General features: G+C 35.1%; 2 protein-coding genes across 7 annotated transcripts in view; one reads left to right on the top strand and one right to left on the bottom strand.

Moving 5' to 3' along the window:
* Positions 1–126: 126 nt before the first annotated feature.
* LOC122569363 (RING finger and CHY zinc finger domain-containing protein 1) lies at positions 127–9,889 on the top strand. Of its 3 annotated transcripts, none has more exons than XM_043730296.1 (5): positions 127–1,133; positions 5,494–5,811; positions 6,222–6,500; positions 6,609–6,699; positions 6,790–9,889. In XM_043730296.1, the coding sequence occupies exons 1-5, from the start codon at positions 1,008–1,010 to the stop codon at positions 6,810–6,812; spliced, it is 837 nt and encodes a 278-aa protein (XP_043586231.1). In that variant the 5' UTR covers positions 127–1,007; the 3' UTR covers positions 6,813–9,889. The 3 variants fall into 3 exon arrangements, with proteins under 3 accessions (XP_043586231.1, XP_043586230.1, XP_043586229.1); XM_043730295.1 differs by lacking the exon at positions 127–1,133 and adding an exon at positions 2,265–3,417 and having other exon boundaries at positions 6,793–9,889; XM_043730294.1 differs by lacking the exon at positions 127–1,133 and adding an exon at positions 2,272–3,417.
* A 291-nt stretch (positions 9,890–10,180) lies between these two features.
* Positions 10,181–25,741, bottom strand: part of LOC122569357 (transcriptional activator Myb) — a 41,217-nt gene continuing 25,656 nt past the window's right edge. For 2 of the 4 annotated variants that reach the window (XM_043730276.1, XM_043730275.1), the window contains exons 2-10: positions 20,201–20,366; positions 18,484–18,648; positions 16,304–16,625; positions 15,547–15,865; positions 15,050–15,459; positions 14,636–14,952; positions 14,258–14,347; positions 12,013–12,138; positions 10,181–10,787 (exon numbers count right to left, since the gene is read on the bottom strand). In XM_043730276.1, coding sequence (XP_043586211.1) covers positions 10,653–10,787; positions 12,013–12,138; positions 14,258–14,347; positions 14,636–14,952; positions 15,050–15,459; positions 15,547–15,865; positions 16,304–16,625; positions 18,484–18,648; positions 20,201–20,366 — 2,050 coding nt within the window. In that variant the 3' untranslated portion in view covers positions 10,181–10,652. Of the gene's footprint in view, positions 10,788–11,820; positions 11,894–12,012; positions 12,139–14,257; positions 14,348–14,635; positions 14,953–15,049; positions 15,460–15,546; positions 15,866–16,303; positions 16,626–17,520; positions 17,617–18,483; positions 18,649–20,200; positions 20,367–25,741 lie in introns of those variants that run through there. The other 2 variants (XM_043730277.1, XM_043730278.1) reach the window with 2 other exon arrangements.

The raw sequence follows: 25,741 nt of genomic DNA, 5'->3' as shown, positions 1-25,741 counted from the left end.
ATACCAATTCCTTAAGTCCAAGTACATTTAATAGCACTTTCACATGATCATAAAAATGTGATACTATGAAAGTGAAATTTAATATCTGATAAAACTTCATTAAAATATAATACGATATGATATATCATAATATTATATGAATAATATGATAAAAAAAATTATACGGACAAATATATTTTTTAGCCACTGTATATAAAGTTCGCGTGGCAGTCAACGGTTAAAATTTTCTCAAAATGCATAAACAAACACAGTCTAGCGATCACTTAATGGGATAAACTCGAAGCGTATTTAAATCTTCGCGGGCCGGATGTGTACGTACGAGTGCGACGTAGTACCTCGTCGAGTCGTCACAACTTCCGGCCATAGTTTTGCATCCTTTTTTCCGAATGTCGTCTGCCGTTGTAATCATTACACCGTGGTGATAGTACAACGAAGTGGAGTAGTGTCAGAAGTGGCGAGTGTCGAGCCGTTTTTCTCCGAAGGTGCCGAGAAATTATGGCCGTTTCTTCATACGTCCTTCCGTAACAGGTAAACGAACGTTCTCGCGTAGTATAATTCAAACGTGGAACGAAAATCTCACGATCTTTGGGACAAGATCGTGGAAAAATCTCCTTTTTCGAAACTTTGTTCCGCAACGCAGAGAATTGTGTTCGGTATATTGACGATGGCACAGATGAGTTTTCTTCTGTCGATCGGACACATGAGGCTCGATACGTTTCCCGTCGCCTCTGGTTGACGGTTCTATTCCTCCTGTTAACACGGGATAAACAGCCCCTGCGTTTTGCTTTATTTCGCCGCGTGATCCGAACGTTCGACGTCGGTGTTTCCTCTTTTTTTCCTTCGTCGTTTTTGAATCGCCGCCAGCGTGTTAATTAAACAAACAAACTGTGGCCGAGGCGGGTGTTAATCGGACACGCCGCAAGAAAATCTGGAAAGGACGTGCGAGTCGATGAGAAGAAGGAGACGGCGGAGGAGAAAGAGGTAGGAACTTAGGATCATCGTGAGATATGGAGAATAACGACGAAGCGCGCGCCGTGGCCGAACATGCGTCGACGTCGAAGGAGAAACCCTTGGAGGCAACTGCTGGCGATGATTACGGCTGCGAGCACTACAAGCGAAAGGCCAAATTTGTGGTGAGTCTTTGGTCAATTGTTTCCCCTTCAGCTTCATTCCATGTATATTTTGTCATGTTTGCTAGAACAGTAACATGGTTAATAAAAATCTGTCTTTTAGCAAGTGTGAAATAGAAAGTTTCGAGTAAATGATCATTAATTACTTGATGAATCTAGCTTATGTAAACTCATATTTTACTGAATGTAATTAAAGTGAAATTTAAATGTAGATTCACCCACTAAATTTTATAATGTACGGTGACAAGTATTCGTGTTTTCCAACGTCTCTTTCATCAAATTTTACATTTCATTTTCATAATATTAAATCTTTGTAGTAATATGAAAGTACTACTAAATATAACAAAGTTTAATATATTTGGACGTAATTAATTGACATGTAAATGCTATAATAAATACAATTGTTGCCCGCAAATACTTTTTAATAGTTACTGTATACAGTTTAGGTAATTTTCCTAGAAACTTATAAAACAACGAAAAAATTTTCTTTTCTCTTACAATTAGTGTAATATTTCTTATCTTTCAAGAGTCTCCAGTAAAGTATTGTTAAAGTGTATTACTTATTATTAAGACAGAGATTAAGATGTATGTATGTACTTTGAATTGCGACATTGTGTTTGTTAAATAGTAATTATGACACTCCCATTCTAGCAAATACTTCACTTCCAAAGCTAATTTTCCCGATATCTAAAAATTGGCGACAGTTTACTGTGCGACTCTTCTAGCAGAACCTACTATACATATGTATAACTACATATGCGAGGCGCTCTGTTTTCAGTTTCGATCACGCAGATGTTCAGTGATCAGTTTGCGCGATTCAGCTGCGAGGCAACATGTTCTTCTCGGGTACCGTTTTAATCCTTCCGGCGTGTCTCAACGGCTTCGTCTCGTGTCAAACATTTTTCGAATTTTGTCACGGTATACGATGACTTTATCTACTTCACTCTCGATTTTATTCTTCCTCGCGAATATATTATCTACAAGTTCATACATATTTATTGAAATTTACAATTTGATTCTCGACGACTTTAAATAACAATGTAAGAAGCGCTAATAGAGTTTTCTTTTTATGTATATCATTAATTGATCCCTTCAAGTGATCGCAAATAACGTAATCGCGTAACAGCGCTCCTACGGTATATATTTTGAGTTACTCAAAGAAAAAGGCGGAATTCAGATTTTTCTTAAAACAAATTTGTTGCATTTTTTATATGGTGAATAGTATAAAGTCGGATCTTCACTGAAGCTGCAACGAGCAGCTTTTTGTTACTGACCTATATTTTTTGAAACAGTCGCCAGTATGGATAAAATGTTTTTATAAGTTGCTATTTGTTAAAATGTTTTGGAATATGCAGCAACAAGAGGCGACAAAAAGCTCATCCTTGTTGCTTCAGTGGAAATCAGGCTTAAGTTACTTACAGTGACGGATAAAAGAAAGTTTATAAAATAAGAAATATAAGACACCATAATTTTACAAAATGAATTCATAGTTAATAAAAGCAACGGATAAATATAATATATCACAAAATAGGTGATTGTTATCAACGTATTAAATGTTCAGTGCAAAAGCTTTTTTTATCCGTCACTGTATCTATAATGATTTATTCGTTACTTGGTCGCTTATACATTATCGCATCGGATTGTAAATACATTGTCGCATCGCATGCTCGAAATCACTCGAACGATAAATTAAACTGTCTGATTGTTTTAAGAATCCTACATGGTAAATAAACAGTTGACAATTTATCGATTTATAACCGGTTTTTTCAACGAATCTTCACTCGACTAATAAATCGAACTTACAATTTTAGAAGCGCTTCAAGCGCCACCTAACGCGATAAATAAAATTCGGAAAGCATCCATAAAGCGGTCTATTTAAATTTCCCATCAAAATGTACACTGAAAAGAAAGAAATGCAAAAAATTTGGAAATCAGAAAGATTCGATGTACCTTTGCGACTACCCTTGAACTTGCTCGGGTAATCGATAATATAAACTTGTTTCTAAAATAAACGACACGAGTAGCGGTCTTACAATTAACGACTGACACCGAAATCGTTCGTACACGAGCTTTTTCTATTCGCCGTATGTAAACACGAACGTGCGACCCACGTTCCATATGTGCGTGTGTGTACGCAGCAAACAAATCGATGAAGTTCAGCCATGTGTTGTGTAACGAGACGCCCTCTTTCAAAGTACTGCTTACCAATTGCCGCGATAAGCCAAATGTCGTGTGCTGCTGCTACGAACGACCAGTGCTTTTGTGTCGTCTCGAAGAAAAAGAAACTGTAATTATAAATTTTTTTCTTTTTCGAAATTTCTACAATTTGAATTTTTATTTTATCTTTTTATCCTCTTGCGAAATACGCACTGAGCTCTCGATTTCGTTTTCTGTTTACATTCACCTTATTTACCTGAACGCATAAAGATAAGGCACTGAAATTTTTTTGTTGCTCAAATATTGTCCAAGAGAGTAGCACCGTGAATAATCCAGATAGGCCTTCTACTGAGAAAACGCTGTGTACATTGCACTTGGAGAAGTGTACGGTATTTTAGTCAGCAGTTTCTTTTTTTAATATTTTTTTTTGTAATTAATAATAAAGGTAATAGTAAAAATTCAATTAAATTTGAAGACTAGTTTGTTTATTAAATTATTATACCGAGTATAGGATCTTCATTATTTATATTTTATGGTCCTATTGTAAGATATTTTCGAACTAGTAACAGTGGACAAAATTGTACTAACTATTGTACTAACTAAACTATTTATCGATAAAAACGAATACTTTTTGCAATTTCTTTTTTTATGGAAAATAAGAATTCAGTAATGAAATATATAATTTTTGCAGAGGCATATTGAAATATCTATAACACGTGTTTCAATAGCACATTGAGGATTTGAACGACTACCATGTGCGCCATCTAATAGAAACTGAATAATCACAATCGAAGTCGATTATATATTACATACCACACTTGCGGCGATCGTTATAATGATAAACTTAATCCTACTATAATCATCAAATCTTCATGTCCCAATCTCATTCTTATTTCAACAGATAAAAAGAACTTAATATTTTAAGAAAAAACACAATCATCAAATTTAAATAAGAAATCTTCTATATATTTAACAATTTATTTTCCTTCTTACCTTTTCTTTAAACAGAAGAAAGTTTTTAATAATGAATAAACAAGACCGAAATTAATTCGAAGAATATACCAAGATTAAAAGTTAGGTTAATTCGAGGCTTAACGAACCATTGTTACATGGAAAAGTTTGAGAAATGAATTATTTCAGTCTTTCTGATAATAAAAGGATTGTCGACAATTTTAAATATTCTTCTAACTGATTCATATAATTGATTCTTTCGATGTCGCTGAACGTAGACACCACGTGCAGAATGAGTTCTATACATTACATATGCTACCATATCCTCCGCACGCTGATCTGTTTCACCGTATGCTGTACGCTGTCGAACGGATTTGCCGAACGCTTATAAGCGCCTGGCTGCATCGAAAGGGTTAGGGATCAAGGACGGATTCATATGGGGGCTAATTGGATTATTATCTAAGGCCTTCGTTTTCTGAAGTGCTCAAGGATTGTCGAAGCCACATTTCTATAGCGTTTTAACGAAAAATTTGAATTTAATCCTGCTGTTCTTGTCACCTCACGTTTCTACCTCTTTAGATATCTTTTTTTTTAGAGTACTTTATACATACAAAGCATGGAATATATAAAAGGCAGTAACAATATATTAAATACTAAAACAAAATATTTAGTAATTATCTATATTTCAATAATATACAAATTGTCCCAGCAATTGTGGTACAATCGATAACAGGACGATTCTACGTGAAAAAACAAGTCGAAAATATTGAATAAAGTTTGTTCATATAACGCTTCGTTTTCGAGAAAATCAAACTTGAAAATTTGTCAAGTACATTTGAACTTGGCTAATTACCGATTAGGTATAAGCAAACAATCAGCAGGAAAGTGATCCACGTGCGAAAGTAAGTCAAAAATGTAAAAAAAATTTTCGTTAAAATTATTTTCAAGAAAAAGGAATTTGAACGTGTTTGATACGCGCGCATGATAAATTTTCAAATTTATTTTTCTCGAAAACAGCATTTTGTAGAAAAATTTTATTCTACATTTTCGACTTGTTTCTTTCGCGCAGAATTACCCTATTAACGTTTGCATCACAATTGCTGACACACCTCATGTATTGAAACATAACATCCATTTGGAAGAAAGACAGAGTAAAAATATACATGATTAAAATATATTCTTATGTCTCAGAAAGATACGTTATATTTAAAGCTGATAGTTTACTATATTTTCTATCTTTTTTTTTTCTTTCTAGACACCATGTTGTAACAAAGTATACATATGTCGATTTTGTCACGACAAGGAGGAGACCCACGTGGTAAACAGAAAAGAAGTCACGGAACTTATATGTGTTCTATGTGACACTCGTCAGCCTGTACAAGCCACTTGCAAAAATTGTCACTGTCGCTTCGGCAAATATACGTGTCTCGAGTGCAATTTGTTCGATGACGAAGACAAGAATCAGTATCACTGTGACGGTTGCGGGATATGTAGGGTCGGCGGTCGGGACCGATTTTTCCACTGTGCCAAGTGCAACATGTGTTTACCGGTTCAGTTACAGAACGGGCACACGGTATGTAATGCACCATTAAATGTTCTGTTGCTTATGTAGTGTATAGTTGCTTCCCTAAGCTAAAAAAAATTGCTCATGCATTTAGTATATGTAATACATTGAATACGCTTGATTAACATTTGATGGAATGATAAATTGAAAGAAGTTTCAGCTTTGAGTATGAAGATATAAATAACGCTAAAGAAGAGGAAGCAAGTTTAATAGCCAACTTATATATAAACTTTTATATTTACTCTGTCAGAGTGTGCTTAAGTAAGCTTACTCTAATAGAATTATATTCTTAAGAATTTTTTTATTCAACTTTCATTATTGAATTGCAATTTTAATTGAGTGTAGCTTGTTGATATAACATAATTATATTATTAGACATAGTTGATTCTGTAAGACAATCGCTTGTTTATTATTTTCAGTGTGTAGAAAATGTTTCTCATGCAAATTGTCCAGTCTGCTTGGAAGATATTCACACAAGTCGTATACCTTGTCACATTCCAAATTGTGGTCATTTGCTTCATCGTACGTGTTTTGAGGAGTTGTTACACTCAGGACATTATGCATGTCCAACTTGCCAAGTGTCTCTTCTAGATATGACTGATCTATGGAAATTTTTGGATATGGAAGTATCATCAACACCAATGCCAGAAGAGTACAAGGATTACAAGGTTGATATTCTGTGCAAAGACTGTCACGAGGTAAAAATAGAATCTTATCTTAGACATTTGAACTATACTGTGCTTTACTTAATCAAGAAACAATGATAAATTGGATGGGATCAATGAACAAATTGTTTAATCTTCCAGGAATCAACAGTAAAATTCCATATTGTAGGTTTGAAATGTTTGAATTGTGGAAGTTATAACACTTGCAGAGTCAAAGGATCCCCTTCTCCAGGTAAATATTATTTAATAAATTTTATTTTTGTTCTCTCTCTAATAATTTCTATTTTTGCAAATAAATCTCTATGTGTTTCAAACTTTTTAGCAGATCCAGATACATTGGACTAAATAATGTCAATGACGTTGGCGATGAAGAGAATTTACAACGCTAGAACTTTTAGTATTAAAACGAGAAAAAGATGCGAAACGTTCCCGAGAAAGTGTCGCTTTTAAGCGTTTCTAACAGAAAGACATTAGGAAATGGCCTCTTTGGCATTATACCTCTACTTGTTTTTAGTGAATTTATACATCTTTGTTGATTGTTTTCAGACTTTTTATAGACGTTATTTTATTAGGAGGCTGAATGTATGATATGTATAATGATCAATGCTTATATCTATAATCATGGAAGACCGAAAATTATGGAATAATCGCAGTTTGAATCGTAAATTCAAATCGTTTAAAAGGAATAGTAAATTCTTTTTTCGCAAAGATACAATTTTTTCGTAACCATAGCGATCCTAAATGAAGCAGTATGACACATTCTCGGCAGTTTTTATTTTGTTACTAATTGGTGGCGCGGTATGCACAGTGTCACCCATTTCCTAAAATTCTTCTCGCGCTGTTTTCAAATAGATCTTTATAAACATTTCATGATGTGTGACTTTCTTTCGATGCAATCTTTTCGTAAATGCTAAAATCAATCAACATATACCGGTAGTACTAGTCAAAGAAAGAAAAAAAATCCCCCTCTCTTTTAGCTATTGTTATAATCGACAGCTAAGAGTTCCTCTATATTATCTATTACACATAGTTCCCTGATGTTATATTACGCAGCTATATGTAGAGATAGAAATCGATGAGATTATTATTAATAAGACACATTTTATTCCTTAATGAATTATCGTACGCGCAATTTTCGAAAAGATCGCCATCTAGTCAAAGATTACTTGAGTCACTTCTTGATACGATCGTCCTACATGTAAAATAAAAAAGAATGCGCGGGAGAATCTCAGATAGTTGGGTGACGTAAGCTAATATCTGACACGATAATTCTTTGAAACTTCACGAAATAATATTCGTATCGTAAGCCTTTCGAAACTGTGAGATTTGATCTGTGTAATTTCAGGCTTCGACATTCATCTATCGAATTTTATCGGGCATTACCATCATGTTATTGTGAACTAAAAACAACTCGTGGATATATACTTCGTAATGTTGTACGTATGCTTAGGCATCTTTTAGTGCACGCGTTTGCAGCTGCGCATTTTTTTGGTAACGGAAACATTTTAATCTTAATTTAATTCGATACACTATATTACAGATTTGTCAACTTTATGAATAATTGACATTTAGCATAATTTATACGTAATAGTGGAAGTAGATATTATATATTTATCGTAGTAAAGAAGATTAACGCTTTTGATTAATTTTCTTCCAAGAAAACATGCATAAAATTGACTATAAATTTTAAACAGAACTAACACGTCTAACTGGTTCTGTACAATTAGTTGATGATTCACATTGCTTGCTAAAACAATATTTACGTACAAAAGCAATCGACGGTATTAATTTTTATTCATTCCAACTGCTACTGAGAAAAATATATCCAATAAATAAACTGGAGACAGTATTTTCCTTTGAAATTAAATAATTAGTTAAATATTTAACCCTTTGCGGGCGGGGCCGCTCGACAAGCGAGCATCGCGGTGGACGAGAGGTATTGGCGCGCAGTTGAGAAAATATACACGTTGAACGTTTGCGTTATTCATTGTCGAGGCTTGTATTATTTTCATCAATATTTAGTTCATCATCATTGTCACTATTACTAGAAATATTGAAACGTCTGAGCCGATTCCTTGTTAAACGGAGTTCGTTTCCACTGCCTGAAGCACCATCGCCGTCTTCTATCTTGTCAGATTCAAAATAATGCTCGTCATCACTATTATCACTATCGAACATGTTCTTTCTGGATATTTTAGGCATCGTGCATAAGGTATTATAAAAAATATATAAAACATAAAAAGCTTGCTGATTCGTCTGGTAATGCCAATGAAAGACTGAAATTCGTTTTGACTCGACTATTATCCTATATCGCGAGTTTACGTTAAACTGAAGATAAAATTTCTAAAGATCTATAATTTTCTTTCATCAAAAACATAATACTGTTTAGTTTACTACACCCATATGTAAATACGCATTAGATTATCGCTCAGAAAAGTAGACGTACGCCAGCCACTTCAAAGTAAGTGTCCGGAACTGTGAATAGATTTGGGCGGCTATTTGCCAACACACGTCCGCAAAGGGTTAATAAGAAAATAAGCATACTTTATTCATTTTTAGTATTAAAAAGATCATAAAATTAGATCATGAAGAATGTGCAATTGATAATGAAGGTCGTACTATAAAGAAAGGAGGTAATTTCGTATTTAATATTGTATTGTAGTTTATTAATTTGTCTTCGAGGTTCTATAAGGAACCCTAAATTGTGTATGGCGTTGGAACGTGTAGAGAAAACGCGTGTATCGAAGGAGCCTTAGAGTTACGTTCGACGCTCACTGCATCACTAATGAACATTATGGTCATATCGTCTCTAGTTTGAATGTACTGTTGGATAACCTTGTACCGTTTGAGTTTATATACTATGTAATTCTACTCCCAATATGAGATAAAGCGCGTGTCTTTGTGCAGCAAAGTCTGAGAAGACACCTTTAGGGTAACATACCATGTTTGAAGCTCAAATGAAAAGAAAATTGAGTTGGCTAGGCACACTCGATATAACTCACCTTGATTGTGAGACTTTTGTCGAACTTCTTCTGATTGTTTGTCGATGTGTACGGGCTGATCATTGTCTAAGCACTTGTGTCTTCTTTTGTCCATTCCATGGCATTCCAAGTTTTCATAAGAGTAGCACACCGATGTACGCCGAAAATTGAATTATTGTTGCTACCATTATCATATTGACAACGTAGCACGGTAAAACGAAATCGTGACATACCTCTCTCAATTTGTAAGGCTTTCAGACAACATGTGTCGTGCTGGTTAAAAACAGGAAAATAGTACCAACCGTTTATTTTTTGGTGTGATTATCATCACGTCTTTATTATTCAGTTGTAAATTAAATATCAGTTACAAAGGCTCTTTGTACATAACGGCCGCAATAATGCTTTTGTTTTATATTATATAATATATACTATTGTATCAAATAAACCGACTATTATTTTATTCTTTTCTTTTTGTACGAACGTGATAAGAAGTCGCTACGTTAAGTGTCAGAAATTCTTCGACGTTTTCAAGTACAAAATAAATTGTATGTAATATCGTGATCCATGCGAGAGTTTCTTTACGTGAACATTGCTTTCTCTGATGCCCCTTAAAAAAATTGCATATATATAAATATATGTATGTAATTTGTACGTACCCCACCAGGAACAAGCAATGTTTACGAAAGTAAGAAACTGTTACAAAGATTATATTATTGTTATTTTATTATTATATTATTTCTTTTTACGTTTATTAATTATAAGCCACTACAGTAGCAACATTTTATCATCTATAAAAAAGGCAGAAGTGTCTTTTGCTTTGCTTTTGTTTTTGCAGTTTATTCTTGAGTTTAAGAATGAACTATAAACAGAAGTGTTGGTAAAGCGTGACATTCCCTCTCCTTTCAAAATGCAATTTCAGATGCATTTTCAGAATATTACATCCGCGGTTACATTACAAAAGATAATTATGAAACGTAATTTCAATACGCGAAGCATTCGTATTCAGCTTGTAAAAAAATTATCTAATAGATTTATTTTTCCTTCGCCACGTTTTTTCTATTTTCTCATCTCGTTCGACAGTTTTGATAGAAAAAGGCCATATTCCTTAAACGGAAGCGCCGTGTAGTTTTAATTACGACTAGTTCAATGTCGCGTTTTTTGTACCACGAAGTGCGACCGAGCCCCTGCGGCTGCAGAAAGGCTGTTAAAAGTTCAGAGAACGAGGACGTAATGGCAGGTATCCATGGCTGCTGAGGAATCGTCGGGCGGCTCGCGTCATTTCCAGCTGATCACGCGTGCGTCCACATGCCACTGTTGTCCATTGTGCCTCCAATTGTAGCTGTGATCAAAGAAATCAAATTATGAATCTTTCGGTATTAATCACATAAATTTATCATTAAATTGCGGATTTTTATAAAATTCATATTTTTGTGGACATAATTAAAATAAGAGAATCTAGGCACTGTTTCATCTGCTAAATATTTTTTTTAATTTCTCATAAATGCATGCAAAAATCTGCGGTCTATTTATCATATACTAAGAGCATAGGGAAAGAACAGGAGAAATCACATTTCTTATTTTTTTACAGAGGAGTGGTCTTAAGATTCACATAATTTTCCCGTTTAATCATAATGTTTTGAGGGCAGAAGGGCTATTCAGTCAAGGATTTAACCGGTTATTTTCGCTCTCGCATTGTTTTGAATTGAAAGCGATCGTTAATACTGTTCCCCTAACATTATGTTCTCAGCGTGTTATATTTCTATGGCGGGAGGGGGATAAAGGTCCAGTACTGTATGCATGGAGGTGGACAGCAAGGCAATACTATGGACACCTTTGTGGAATATTCCAAAGTACGTATTCTGATAGCGAACCGTTAGATTGGTCGTCATATGACCATCTGATACTTATGATAGGATCTTTGCTATTGGGCCGTGAAAAATACAATGTGAAGAAGCTAAAAGTACATGCCATTAAATATATGTTAAATTGCTTCTGCGTACTATCTGCATACTGGCTGTCAGGTAATCGAAGCATGAATTTTATTTTATATAAATAGCAATTGTTCTTGACCGCGGTATAAATTTGGCCTAACATTACCCTTTACGGTTCGAGTTACAATACTCAACACACAAAGTAATATTAAAATCAGAAAATCAGCAAAAATGCACTTCGTGCCTTTCTCTTGAGATCTTCATATATGAGATAGTATATTAGCGACATCTAAGATATTTATATCTAAATTAATGCCAGAATTACTACATACGTAAATATGCTTCTTATATTTAAAAAAATTGCAGAATAAACGTTACTAAATTTTAAATATTTAAGATCATCAATTAATCAACCAATTTTAGTAGTTAATATCGACTCACAGAAGCTATGTAATACTACAAGGGTCTAGACTGTAAGGAAATCCGATCTCTCGCGACAGATGTCTTTCAGTATCTGAAAATTAAATACCACAGTGATGCGAGCAGAAATCTGACACGAAAATATCAAATCTCTAACACGATTAACCCTATCGAGGGTTGAACAGATTTTAGAAAGAAAAAGAAACCACTCACCTTGGCACGTTTGACTGGCCTAAGCGGTAGAGGGCTGAGAATACAACAGGGACTGTCGAACGCGTCGAACGTGATTGCTCTCTTGGCGTTAGGCTTCCGTTGTATGGACACAAAGTCGTGGGAAGTCTAGAAAGGATAGACACACTAGCTACAGCCGGCGATTAAAAGAACGCATTTATAGAAAATGTCTAACTATTTGAAAATTATTCCTATTCTTTTCTTTTTTGAAAAAAAAATATTTAACTGACAAGATCTGAAAATTTTCAACGTCAATATAGACTTCAGAAGTCTTTAAGACAGTCAAAAATCTTACGAAGAAAGAGAAACGGGGAGGGAATAAAAATATAAAGAAAAAGAGGGAGAAAGGATATACTTAGATAGAAACAGAAAGGTTATGGGGAGCTTTTTCGAAGAATTGAAGGACTATATGTCAATTCAATCATTTTATACGTTCATGTTTTTTTCACTGGGGCATGTTTCACACTCATGCTAAGATTACTACCACGTTTCATTGTAGAATGACTAGGCCTTTTAGGTATTTTGCTTTTTCTTTTTTCTCTCTTTTTCTTCGCACGGTTGCGAATTGGTATCGAAGAGAGCGGCATCTCGCGACCGATGGAGTCACCGCTCGAAAAAATTGTTCTTTGGACTTTGTCGACTTTCAGGGCACAAAGGATGAGGAATACAGGATGAGGAAATACTTTGGTACGCTAGGCCAGGCCTGTACAAGGGCGTTTTTACGTTTGAGTTAGTTATAAACATGCGACAACTCAACATTATTATCAAAGGAATAAAAAAAATATATATATATAATATGTATATATATTAATATGATAATAAATAAACGTTATCTTTTATTTCTAATATATATATATATGTATCTATATATATATTATATAAAATTATACGAGACATGATCCGGGAAACGATCGAAGGACGAAGGAGTCGCGAGGATATACAATTTGGAATGTGTACAAAAATGATTAACGCGCTCCATCACCGCGTGGATCACCGGTGATCCATTCCTCCCGTTTAATATTAAAGTTTATTAATGACTAGGGAGACGAAACTGAAACTGCAAACACTTCGGTACAATCGATAGTCTCTTGTAATTAAATATTAAATAATCGTAGTGTTTAGATACTAATCCTATATTATAAATTTACATACACATATGTTTAACCTGTTGCGCACAGGATTTGTTCTTATAATAACTTAGCCACTTTTGAAGTTAGGACTTACTAATAGGATTTTAAAAAAGCTTTTATATAATTGATTATTTCTTATCTTTTTATATAACAATAAATAATAAATTAGGTTTCACTGGGTTAAGTGTTTCCAGTTTACTTCGCTCCCAAAATACCAAATATACACAAATAATTTACACGAATAAACGTCAACAAAATGAAACAAAAAGAAATTAATGACACGAGTCTAAGGTATAATTTAATTCTTCGTAAAATTAATCGTAGAAGGAGAAAACTGAAGCAAACAAAAACAAAACAAGACCATACATATCGACGTACATCGAAACCAAAGAGTATGGATATTTTCAATGTATGTAGAATATAATACGATGAACATCGGCCAAAAAATAAACATTGTAATACACGCAAAAATATAAATTAAGTACTTTATAATACGGCTCATTTGAGCCCATTGTTTCCTTAATTCATGATCATAAGTTTCGCTTCAAGCACATAACATTACTGCATACACATAAATAATAATTTAACAAGGTAAGCATACGCGTTGTCAAAAAGAAAAAAATAAGTTAATCATATAAATAAATCAAACCGATATTTTACGTCGTTATTAATTGTTAGTCGTGTTATTTCATTATTATTATATTTACGACTTAAGAAAAAAAAAGATCGCTAATAATCTTTGGATTGGACGATACCAGGGCGACAAAAGGGAATCAATAATCATAGTTACAATTACGAAGGACAAATACAAGGTTAATTCCTCACGCGCCTTGGTTTTATAACATTTAATCATAAATTAAAAGGAAAGAAGAATCGAAGAGAAAGATAGAGAAGGGGCGAGACATATTTAACGTTAATCAACAGGCAGGCATGATTGAGTAAAATATACTAAACAAAGGAGAGAGAAAGACAGTGTTAAAATAAGAGAGTTAAGAAAAGGCCGGCTAGCGTGTCTAGAGGCGATTGGTACGGGAATAATACCAGGATAGGGCGGGTTGAGTTTGCATCTGTGATTGAGTATGGACATGGTTCTCTACCTTTACGGGGCTAGTTCCTGCTGTTAAGAAACTATCCTCCAATGCCATGGATGCTGGTGAAAATAATACCGATGTGTCCAAACTTTTACTCTGTAATGTAAAGAAAATAAATTAGTGAACTAAATAACAATTTTATATACTAATGTTTAGATTGCGGATTTTTATGCATTAATGGCAAATTTAAAAGTGCAAAAATATATAAGATGTATATAATCTGTAAAAGTACATAAAATAGTCGAAATAGGATATTCGTTTTAATATGTAACAGATAAAACAATTCTTTACTTAAATCCCGTTTTTTAAAGTATATTTATAAAAATATGAATTTTGCATAAATATTCGCTAATGTTACATTCTAAATATCGACATACAACTTACCGGTGTTTCTACAACGAAACTTATTTCGGAATTATCCTGGGAAGCATTTGCCCAGGCTTGACAGAGAGCTTTACGCGCTCTCTTTCCACCAGGAGCGCTATTTTCTTTACCCCGCCGTCTAATCGTGCTGTAACCAGAGTCTTGAAGGATGGTGCTAGTCCCTGCTAGACTTTCACGGTCGGTTTCTTGTTTGATGATTTCCGTTAGAGCATCCAGACGACTTGGGGTGGCAGGTAACTGAGTAGTCGCGCCGCTGCGCCGTTCTAATTCTGCTAACGCGTTTTTGAACGGTGTTGGCGTTCTCGGTGTGTTCCCATCTGTGACAAAAACATAATAATAGTAACAATATACAGTCTATCAAGTTTCAGATAAAATTAAAAAGCAACGAATGAAGAATTTTATCAAAAACTTTACCATTCTGACTTCGTCGAAGACCAGTGGGTTGTGGTGTGGTGAGTGGACCAGGGCTATTACCTTTAGGGGTACTTGCCCGTGGCCAGGGGGAGGTTTCAGGACTCAGGCTGTTCAAGAACTGTGACGGGCTGAATGGCAATTGTTTGATGGGCGTGGATGGAGTGGTAACGCCAGACTGTTGCTGTTGTTGGCTTATTAACAAGTAATCAGTCTGGTTCATATTCTCAGGTATTTCCGTCCTCTGCTGAAGGGCCTGAGTATTTCTACGTCGACGGAGAATAGGGGGTGGACTGCTCCTTTCTTTTTCCGCTATGGCTTCTGGCATTTCCTCCAGATCTGGCATGGGCATTAGTCTAATCTCTGAATTCTTTGAACTTGTCGCTTCACCTTGTATTTGCATATCAAAATACCTATATAAATAGATGTGTTAGTAAATGGGTAACTTCATTAAATACTCCTTGAAAATTCTTATTTTTTAAACTTGTTTAATAACATACTTTGTAAAAGGTGAAATTTGTTCAGTCTTGACTCGAGAAGAACTTCCTCTTTTTGAAGGGGTATCTACTCGAGATTCGTTATTGTGCGGCCGTTCATTCAGATTCAGAAGACCTTGGAACGTCTGGTTATTTTGTTGATTATCCCAAGCCCTACTCCAGTCCAGCTGATCGATACCCAGAGTATGCTGCTGCATAGTGGACACAGTTGTGGAGTTTTCGTTGTTCGTTGAATCTACCTTCAGACGACCATGACTTGAGATTTCCTCCTCTGCTTCTTTAGAGTGCACCGACGACTCTGTAGCTTTTCTCCTACCTCTTCCTATAAGAGGAATTCACTTTTATCAAATGTTCCATTTTTTGATGATCTAACTTTTTATAAATATATATCAATTTCAATTAGCTAAATTAAAATTCTTCTTTATCACTATTAGCTTATATTTCAATTAAAATTTAAAAATTGAAAATGAAGATTGAAAATAAGAATTAATACAGATTATTTTTCAAATTATATTCACGTGGATTTTATTTATTACATTCGTAGAAAAATTTAAAGAAGCAAAAATGCATATAATGCACATTATATGTAAAATCACATAAAATATCCAAATATCCAAAGTACAGTAGGCGAAACAATTATCTCTGTGTAGGTCCAATTTTAGTTATAAAATATGAAAATAAAATAAATATTTCATAAAACTATAAATTTGCGTAAATATTGGCATTCTAATAATAACATAATTAATGTATTGATAAGAACCTCTTGTGCTAGTGGGTCTACCACCATCTTCAGTTTCGTATTTCCTCCTCATAGTGCTATTCCAATGATTTTTTATAGCATTATCCGTCCTGCCCGGCAGTAGTTTTGCTATTTTCGCCCATTGGTTTCCCACTCTGCGGTGAGCTTCCACAATGATCCTATCCTCCGCCTCTGTCCACGCTGTTTTCTTGATGCCCGGATTCAAATGGTTGTGCCATCTTTCCCGACACTGTTTACCGATACGGCCCTTTAGATGTCGGGCAATTAATGTCCACTTCTTCGGTCCATATCGTTCCACTAATTCTACTACTTTTTCGTCCTCCTGCGAACGTCACCGATCATCAGTACACGGAATGATTCGAGTACTTATGGTTGATGGATGAAGCTACTGATAGGACATTAAAATTGATTCTCATGTATTTTATATACTGACTTTCCCATTTTCAATATATGACTAGTTTAATATTTGTTTTTATAATTGGTATTCTTTTCTTCAATTTTCTTAGGTGGGTAATATTATTTTAATATTATTAGTTTAATTTATATTTAAGTATAGATTGTTTAAAAGCCAAATTTATGTTACGCATGTTAGTGTAGTGTACTGTAGCACGTGATAAAGCTCGTTGCCGTTTGAAAACTAGATGTCGCGACTGATATAGGATTCAGAATCTTAATTGTAAGCTCGGTGAAGTTTTGATGTAAACTGACAATAATCATTTTTAATACGAAGATAAATTAGGAGAGAATTTTTGGAAGAAATTAGTTAAAAACTAGAGTCCAAAAATTTTAGTATGAAACCAGGACTTTACTTGTCGACTGAAAAATCTCGATTAAAGAATGTCGACTTTTCACCAGATGCGACATCCTGCTCCCTGAAAAGCAACCAAAGCGCCGTGAAAGTTCTGATCGGACGAGTTCTCACCGGAAGGCAGGTCCAACACGCGAGTAATTTCTCGAAGGCGAGGAGAAGAGTCGAAGGAAGGTAAGAGAACAAGGCGGTAGGTCGAGAGAAGGCGGCGGAAAGGAAAGGAGAAGAGGACACACGCGGAGATGATCCTCGAGTGCACCGAGGGAAAGAAGCAACGAAAACAGTGAGGAAAGGACAGAGGGGAAAGAGGATGCAACGAGGACGCTCCTACACCATGAAGAATCAGGTGCACACCAATATAGGGCCTCTTCATGACGGAGTGTACGCAACTTTCAGAGGCTTTACTTGCCCTTGGCTGTTGCCAAGTGCATTGGCACGACGACGACGCAGCATCTCCGCGGACCTCTCGTGGCTCTTTTTCTTGTTGCATACCCCACCGTGGCGACCGTCGGCGGACAGAGGGAGAGTAAGAGAACGCTGCCTCCGCTACGTGTAGGCGTACGTGTTGTGCAGGGCCGTGCCGTTATGAATTCAAACCTTCAAGCTTTAGATGCACCCAAGAAGAACCATCTTGATCGTTACTGGTGCGGAAGTGATGACCTTGGAGCGTTTTAAGTCGAAATTGGTATTTAGGTTAGGTTTTTGTTGGATAAAATTAAATTGCATAGGTTTAGGACATTGTTATTATTGATGGCAATAATAGGTCAATAGGTCTCATAGCACAGGCTCATGGTGACATCTGGTGGTCAATAGAAGAAACGCTTGATGTGTATTTACTCGGTATTTATAGACTACCTGATACAGATACATTTCTTAAAGCAGATATGAAAAACTTAAGACAGTTTCCTTGTTCCAGAGGGAAAGTTACAAAGAACCGTTACACGATCTTCAATTCAAACGTCTCCTCTACCAAATACGTGGACAGACCTGCCCATGATGGGTGAAGGGGTGTAACGGATCTTCACGAACTTTCGCGAAATCTGGACTGGTTGGCCATCCGGTGAAACGCAGGTTGATATAACTTAACCTTTTACAACAATGTGATTATATCAAACAAAGGTATACATATATACAACCCAAATACTAGTTACTAACGATAACATAATATTTCCTTAATTTCTATTTAGAATTTGCAATACTGAACTAGAGTCCTCAATCTGAATAATCTTAACTTCTGAACTAGGATCTACATGTATAGAATAGTAAAAGAATCAAAGATTTCTCACTTTATACAAAGGAATACAAAATAAAAAATGTGTAAATTTGTCTTTACTTATAAATACCAAATAAGAATCTAATTTCATTAATTTACCTCTTTCGTCCATGGTCCTTTGACCAATTCCGGATTCACGACCTTCGCCCATCTTTGCTGACACTGAACGTCACTTCTGTCGGGGAAGTGGCCAGCTATGACATCCCATCGAAGTCCGGTCCCAAGTTGTTCGGCGTTGCTTACTAGCTGCTTCAACAGACCGTCCTGAAATCCATTCAAATGGAACATATATTATATATAGGTAGGAGCAATGTAACGCTGTAAGGTGGTAACTTAAAACCTCACATGCAATGCAAGATATTTTGTCAAATATTACCCCGTCTTAAAACAGGTGCGTATGAAGAAGACCATTGACGATTAATTGGTGAGATTTGCAAGACTTGCTGTGCTAAATTCATGTTAATAATTTTACTCGTGCGATGTATACTTCGGATTTAAACATTCGAGAAAGGCATCATTTTTAATGATGTTAATTTTTGAAGGATATCTTTTAATTTAATATTTGCAGTATAATTTTATTTTTTTTAAATTGAAAGTTCCAATTTTTTTGCAAATTAATCAGATACGTTTTTGTGAAAAATATTATGCTAAAAGTAAAAAAAAAAATGATGTACATATGAAGATGAAGCTTAATTGCAACATTAACCTTTTATGATATGGATGGAATTATAATTAGAAACCGATATGGAGAAGTATAAAAGTTACAGTCTTTTTTGCAGGTTTGTTTGGCATGTTTTTATGGGAGAGATTAAACTAGAAATACGAAAAAAAGCGAAACTCATATTGAAATGAAGCTTAATACTTTATTATTATAACATTTACCTTTTTACTATATGAATATGGTTGTAATTAAAAAAGTAATGTAGAAATGACTTTATCGCACGAAATTATAAAATGATGCAGATATTTCAAATTTCAAATGCCGAGGATTACATGATATCATAGAGATACTGTAGATTCAAGAAGAGAGTGAAAGAAGAAATAGGGGATAAAATATCCCAAATTTTAAGATGGATGTATGAGAATTTTCACTTTGCAATTGCATCAGATTATAGAAGAGAATAAGAAGAGAGAGAATGAAAAAGGTCATGTAACAAATGGGATCGATAGGCCTGTGTGATGTTTCCCACGGGAAACCATACGGTGCTGCCCGTTCTTTATAGCCGCGCATATGACTATGGGGTGGTCGAGGGCATCTGCCCGCGAACGTAACTCGTTGTAGAAGGTACGAAGGGTGGACCTTTTTTCGAGGCCTATGCTCATTGTATCCTCCCCTTTCGCGTTACATCCGATCAAAGTCACGGTATAATGACGCGATCACGTGTGCATTCTCTCAGCTATCAAGGTGCGTCGCAGAGAAACAGAGGAAAGGAAAATAGCGTGGAACATTGTCCTTATCACGGTGACCAATGAACTTTGGTCCAGTTCAATTTCTGTAAATAGTTCCACGAAAATTCTTTTAGGGGAAATTTTGCAACACATTTCAAAAGAGATTACAAATTTTTATTATTTTTTAATCTTCTCTAGACTGAACAAATTTGCAACGTTTAAATTAGCAATCATATTTATAATTTTAGAAGTAAACAAAATCACTAATCTTTTTTCCTATTTTTTTTTTTAACAGTGTTTACAATGAAAAAGTTTGCAACATTTGAGTTAAAGATGCGAGTATTGTGTATATATAGTTATAGAAGTACACAAAAAATTCAAATTTAAATGTTTCAGAATATGTAACATGGAATTTCTGATTGATTACCTCCTCTTTGGTCCACCTTCCTTTGTTTATGTGTTTTCCTTGACCATTACTGCTCGCATTTGTTGTGTTTGGATTCTGGGACTGATTGCTGGCTCCACGACAAGCAATGACATTGTACTCGTTGTCAGACTCTCCACCACTACTAGAATCGTAACCAGAGCGCGATCTACAGAAACAAAAAGAACGTTGTCTTTCAGTAACTTAAAAATCATAAACCTGAAATCCGTAATTGAAGGTATATCAGAATATATTGAAGTTTGATTTACAATAATGTTTACACTTCAAGAAAAATTTTTCCAAATATATATTTATTAAACTTAAAATTAAAATTTACAAATGTATTGATTTTAATCTGGAATGGCCACAAATGCCTTTCTAATAATTGTCATTTCATTTATTTCATTTCTTAGAGAAATAAAAGTGCAAAACGTGTAACAATATGTTAAAGCCAAAATCTATTTTTGATTAATATTTTATAAAAATATTGAAACTAGGAAGTGATACATAAGAAATCTTTCTTCAACAAAAATTTTCACACTGACGTTACGAAATCTCTTTTTTTACAATACAACCCAATTTGAAGATGAATGTGGTTCAAGAGGGATGTAAAAATTCGCGAAAAGATCGAACGTGCGAACGTGTAACGGATATAGCTATTTTTTTTTTTGTCCGTACAAAGGCGAAGACGGGAAATCATGGATGGCTGACCATCCATCCTGCGCGCGCTTCTTCCTCTTCTTTGTCGAAGGAACTATCGCGTACTCACCACCCCTTTGTTCTTCACCCTTTCCTAAAACCGCCAACCAAGAGGCAATCTTGACCACAGTCTGGCCAGTGTCAGTTTTTGCGGTTACAAATGGTTTGTTCCTTCATCATCTTCAAGGATTTCCTGTCTACTTCTTCCGCAAATGATCGTTATTCATTCCCGTCCCCCTCTCACACTATTCCTTAATTTCTTCTCTTTACGAAAGGCTCTTGGTAAAACTTAAAAAGGACAGAATCACCCATTTTTTTACTTAATTTGTCATTCTATTTCCTTCTTATTCAGTTTGTATTTATTATTTACATAAATGTTTTTCTTTTATGTATCTTTTCATGATAGAAAGCTGAAAGAGCGTCCCACTCTACCCGGAAGTAACTTACACATACAGTAGATATATATAACTTTATTACAGATGAAAGAGTCTACTGTATCTGTCAAGGTCATCTGCAATAATTTCATCAATCAAAACTCTTTTAACCTCAATTTTTTACAGGATGTTCCTTATTTTGAATTTAATGGTATTCGTTCCAGCCAATCAGAAGTATTTTAAGAAAACACTTTTGGTTATTAATTTTTATTACTTCAAACTCTTAAAAAACGATTATAGAGAGAAAGATTCTATCTCAAAGATTTTGTCTAATATTTAATTACTAATCTAATAATCTCCGTTGTATTTGTTTAATTCCTTGCTCATTTTTCTAAGAAAATAATAGTGCCATATGACTTCATCAGTAGTAAAATGACTTCAAAAGGAGCCTCTTTGACTAATGTGTAGAAAGTTTCACATTTGTGGAAAGGCAACAGAGCTGATATTACACAATAATCCATCGTCAAGTGCAATTAGCCAACAGTTGGCTGCACGTTATACCAACGTATTTACATTCCAGCCACTGTGGAGTCTATGTTTGCCGGATGACGTAATTTGACGACGATAACTGGTCAGCTCGAGATGAAACACACACGTATGTATATAACGTTATGTACTCCTCCACATAGAGAAATCAAACGCAACGGTCCGAATGCTTGTTATGTTTACTGTTTCAGGCAGGCCACGACCGGCATTTCCGCTGCACGCAGCTATATCGTGCGAGGCTTTACCAAACGGCGCTCGTTTAACCCCTTTGTTCCGTCAGAATACGCTGCAAAGACGCCGCAGCGGCGCCCGAGCGAAACCGAGCACAAAAGTTCACTATACCGAACCGTTGGTCATTGTTCTGACACAATTATTTCGAATCAACGTGCAGAAAATGATGTAATATGATCTCCAATATTTTAAACAGACCTATTACACTTGACATTGCTGGATACATAATAATAAAAAGTGGAATCACTATATATTTTATGGGAATCAAGAATTTAAAACAAGTTTTAATTGGAATCCTATTAGTTTAGAAAATATCTTTATCAAAGATTTATTAAAATAAAGAAAGTGTAACTAAAGTTATATAATGATAAATATAATAAATATTAATAACTATAACTACTCCTAATTTTCATTTTCACATCAATTATACGTGACGAATTCATTCTACGTTCCCATGTATCAAAAGATGTGCCATCATCCTTATTAGTGCTAAAATATCATAACCTTTATACTACCGAAACAAATCAAAAAGCCATTAATCCAACCGATAAGCTAACAGCTGAAGTTTTTTTCTATAATCTCAGCGTTAAATTTGCAAATTAGACTCGTCTTTCGAAATTTAATTATAATATAACAAACTCACTAATTGATGGAAGCACAACGGCAAGAAATAATTGCTGCCTATTACAGCGATATGGTAAAAGTAGAATTCCAGCGCCGGAAATTACCAGTTACCCTTGAATCCTTAATTAACAAATTTTGATTGACTCATCGTGATTGATTATAATATTTACTAATAATGGATGTTACTATTTTTTTATTATTATTTACTACTATTTAATAATTGACATATATTTTACTATTATTTGGTAATCTTTATTTCGATCAACTAAGAAGCAATATAGAGCCGAGGGGTATCTCTGTAGGCTTAGGGCGGAAAATAATGACAACGATAAGGTTCACCAACCATCTGCGTTTCGCATATGTTTATATGACGCGTATACTTGTGGCATCCTACAAGCGCTATCGTTCCATAACCTTCCATTGTAAGTACTTCATTGCCAGATACATACATACATGCATACACACATCACATAGCCACCTTCTTCTCTCGGTACGCGCAGCTGCTTGTTGGTGAGACAGAAAGAAAGGGGCGAGCGCACTAGGGTGAAAAAGTACCGAAGAGCATGAAAAGAGAATCACTAAATTTGCTTATACTCTATTAGGCTTCACTTATCATGAATTCAAAAATATTTCGCCGATGGAAGGTTTACGACATGCCCCTTTTATCTTTACATTTGTAATTTGTACTAGTATGTGTACACAAGTGTGTTTTGAAAACGATCATTTTGTTATTATAGCATGTTTTCTTTTCGTGTCGTATCGATGTCCAACAACGAAAGCAACGATCGCTATCCCAGTGAAACTTCTTGGAATCCTTCATCCATCACCGAAGTAGGTATCGAGATAAGGAAATGAAAGTACTTATGTATATAAGTCTCATGAAAGTCAGCGGTAAATCAGGCGTCACTAGTTTACATTTCATTAAGCCATTAAGGGCAGTGAAATAATGCGTACAAAATATGTAAGCGAAACATTATTCCACGTAAATTCACAATACGCACCGAATTTGAAGATCTGAAAATCCGAAAATCTGAAGATCTCAAAATTTAAAAGTTCGAAAGTTTGAAAAGTTGAAAATCTGAAAATAAAATGTTACCTTAGCGCAATATTAATCCTTATTGAGATAAATAATCTGATAATTCGTTCTCGTCTCGATTAAACGTCTATTTAACAACCAATAAAATCTTGAATATAACCAATAGAAATTCCTCTTTTTATCCCTTCCAGTTGTTTCCTGGCCTTAAAAGACCGATACCATGGAACACGCATGCGCATATTTACTCAGGCAAGCACGTGGCAACCGTGCTACAGGAAACGCGCGTCTTCATCTTCGCAGCTGTTTTCACGTCGGTGAGAGAAATTCGTATAAAACGCAACTGATACACTCTGTAATTGAGCTTTTAATTGGCGGAGCCTAGCAATGCAATCTTCGCTGTCTGAATACGATGACTTTCTGCAGGTGCACATATGTTTACGTTCCCGGCTGTAGACAAGTCGGGAATACGTTATGAAGCGTTCACTCACGAGGGAATGCTAGGAACTGAAAGGGGAGTGCCGCCGTTCAGGTGGAATGTCTCCTGCATACAGGACGTGTCGCTTAAAAAAAGTGAACACTGCAAAATTCGTGAAACTATGCAAACAAATACTTGCCGGTGATTTGTCGCTCGACTTGCACGTGACAGGGTTGATTGAGCAACCATATTGACTTTTATATACCTTCTTTTAACAGAGCTTTTAAAATTTAAAGCCTCGTCATTCAAATTTATAGACAGGATTTTGGAGGTTAGACACCATTTCTGTCAAGATTATATTATTGCAAATCGTAAGGGAATATATTCGTTCGTAATTGTGATTTGTGTAAGATTAGTAATATTTATATATAGTTGCACACGCAAAAGTGGTTTCCCAAAATTTGAATAATATTATCATAGTAATAAATTGACTATAGATAATAATATTTGTTATAGAAAAGAATGCAATAAATAGAAAAATTCACCGACTTACAGGCGATGAATTTCAATGCCTAGAATGTCATAGACTTCCATGACATGTCGAGGTGTCTAATCGCGGTATATCTCTTCGCAACGTGTCTTCCATGAGAATTTGCTAGATACACAGTCAAGCTGATACCAGCCATATTTGAATTCATAAGTTGACAGACTCTTAAATGTCATTTCTACGAAAAATAGCTATTAACAATGTTAAAAAACACAACTAATATTAAACACAAAATATATTTAAATATATACATGGGTAGAATTTTATATATTATAATAGAATAATATTTCTGGTGCGCATGCGCAGTTACAATAACAATCACATAGAACAATTGAACAACCCTTTTTTCGGGTGCAATAGAATTTCCATGAAAACAAATCCTCAGAATACAAGAACGGAATGCACGAATCGCATTTTTGTGCATCCTCCTTTTCACTTTCTACTTTGTATGACTAAACGAGAGTCTGGAGCGGAGGCAGAACGTGCGCAGAATGGTGGAACGTCTGTCCGGTATTCGACTGGACTTCATTCAAATTTGAAAGTAAGAATGGAGGAGACGGTGCGAACCACGTGCACCTGATACATGTCGTCACGTGTGAACCAACACGTCATAAATGTACGAAACACATGAATTATTTTTCCACAACACACAATTATTAAAATACTTTAATAAACGAAATATGCCAAAAGAACAAAAATGTGAACAATTATCATTATTCAATTTGTCAAAAAATTTATGCCATCAGTGAAAAAATTTTCAGAATGGGGAAGAAAGAATAAATTAGCGAATGAGATAGAATAAACAAAAGAAGGAGACAGGAAGATTGTTAAAAAAGAGAACACACTATATTTTGCCACGTTCCGATATCTCTTGGTCCAGCTTTCGCGACCAACTCTTTACTACATACTTAGTCGTGACGCGCGAAAAAAAAGGACAGAAATATCGATGGGAATCGCAAATACACAGTCGGAGACGATCGGTATTCGTTCCTTCTCCTTTTTTTTCACTCGCGTTATGTAAAGGCTTTCGCCTTCGTGGAAGTTCTAACGGTCGCGGATATCCTTGAGTTTA

Source organism: Bombus pyrosoma, linkage group LG7 (genome assembly GCF_014825855.1).
Source record: "Bombus pyrosoma isolate SC7728 linkage group LG7, ASM1482585v1, whole genome shotgun sequence".
Taxonomy (NCBI): Eukaryota; Metazoa; Arthropoda; class Insecta; order Hymenoptera; family Apidae; genus Bombus; species Bombus pyrosoma.
Note: the sequence above shows the minus strand (reverse complement) of the source record. Positions and strands in the feature narration are given on the sequence as shown.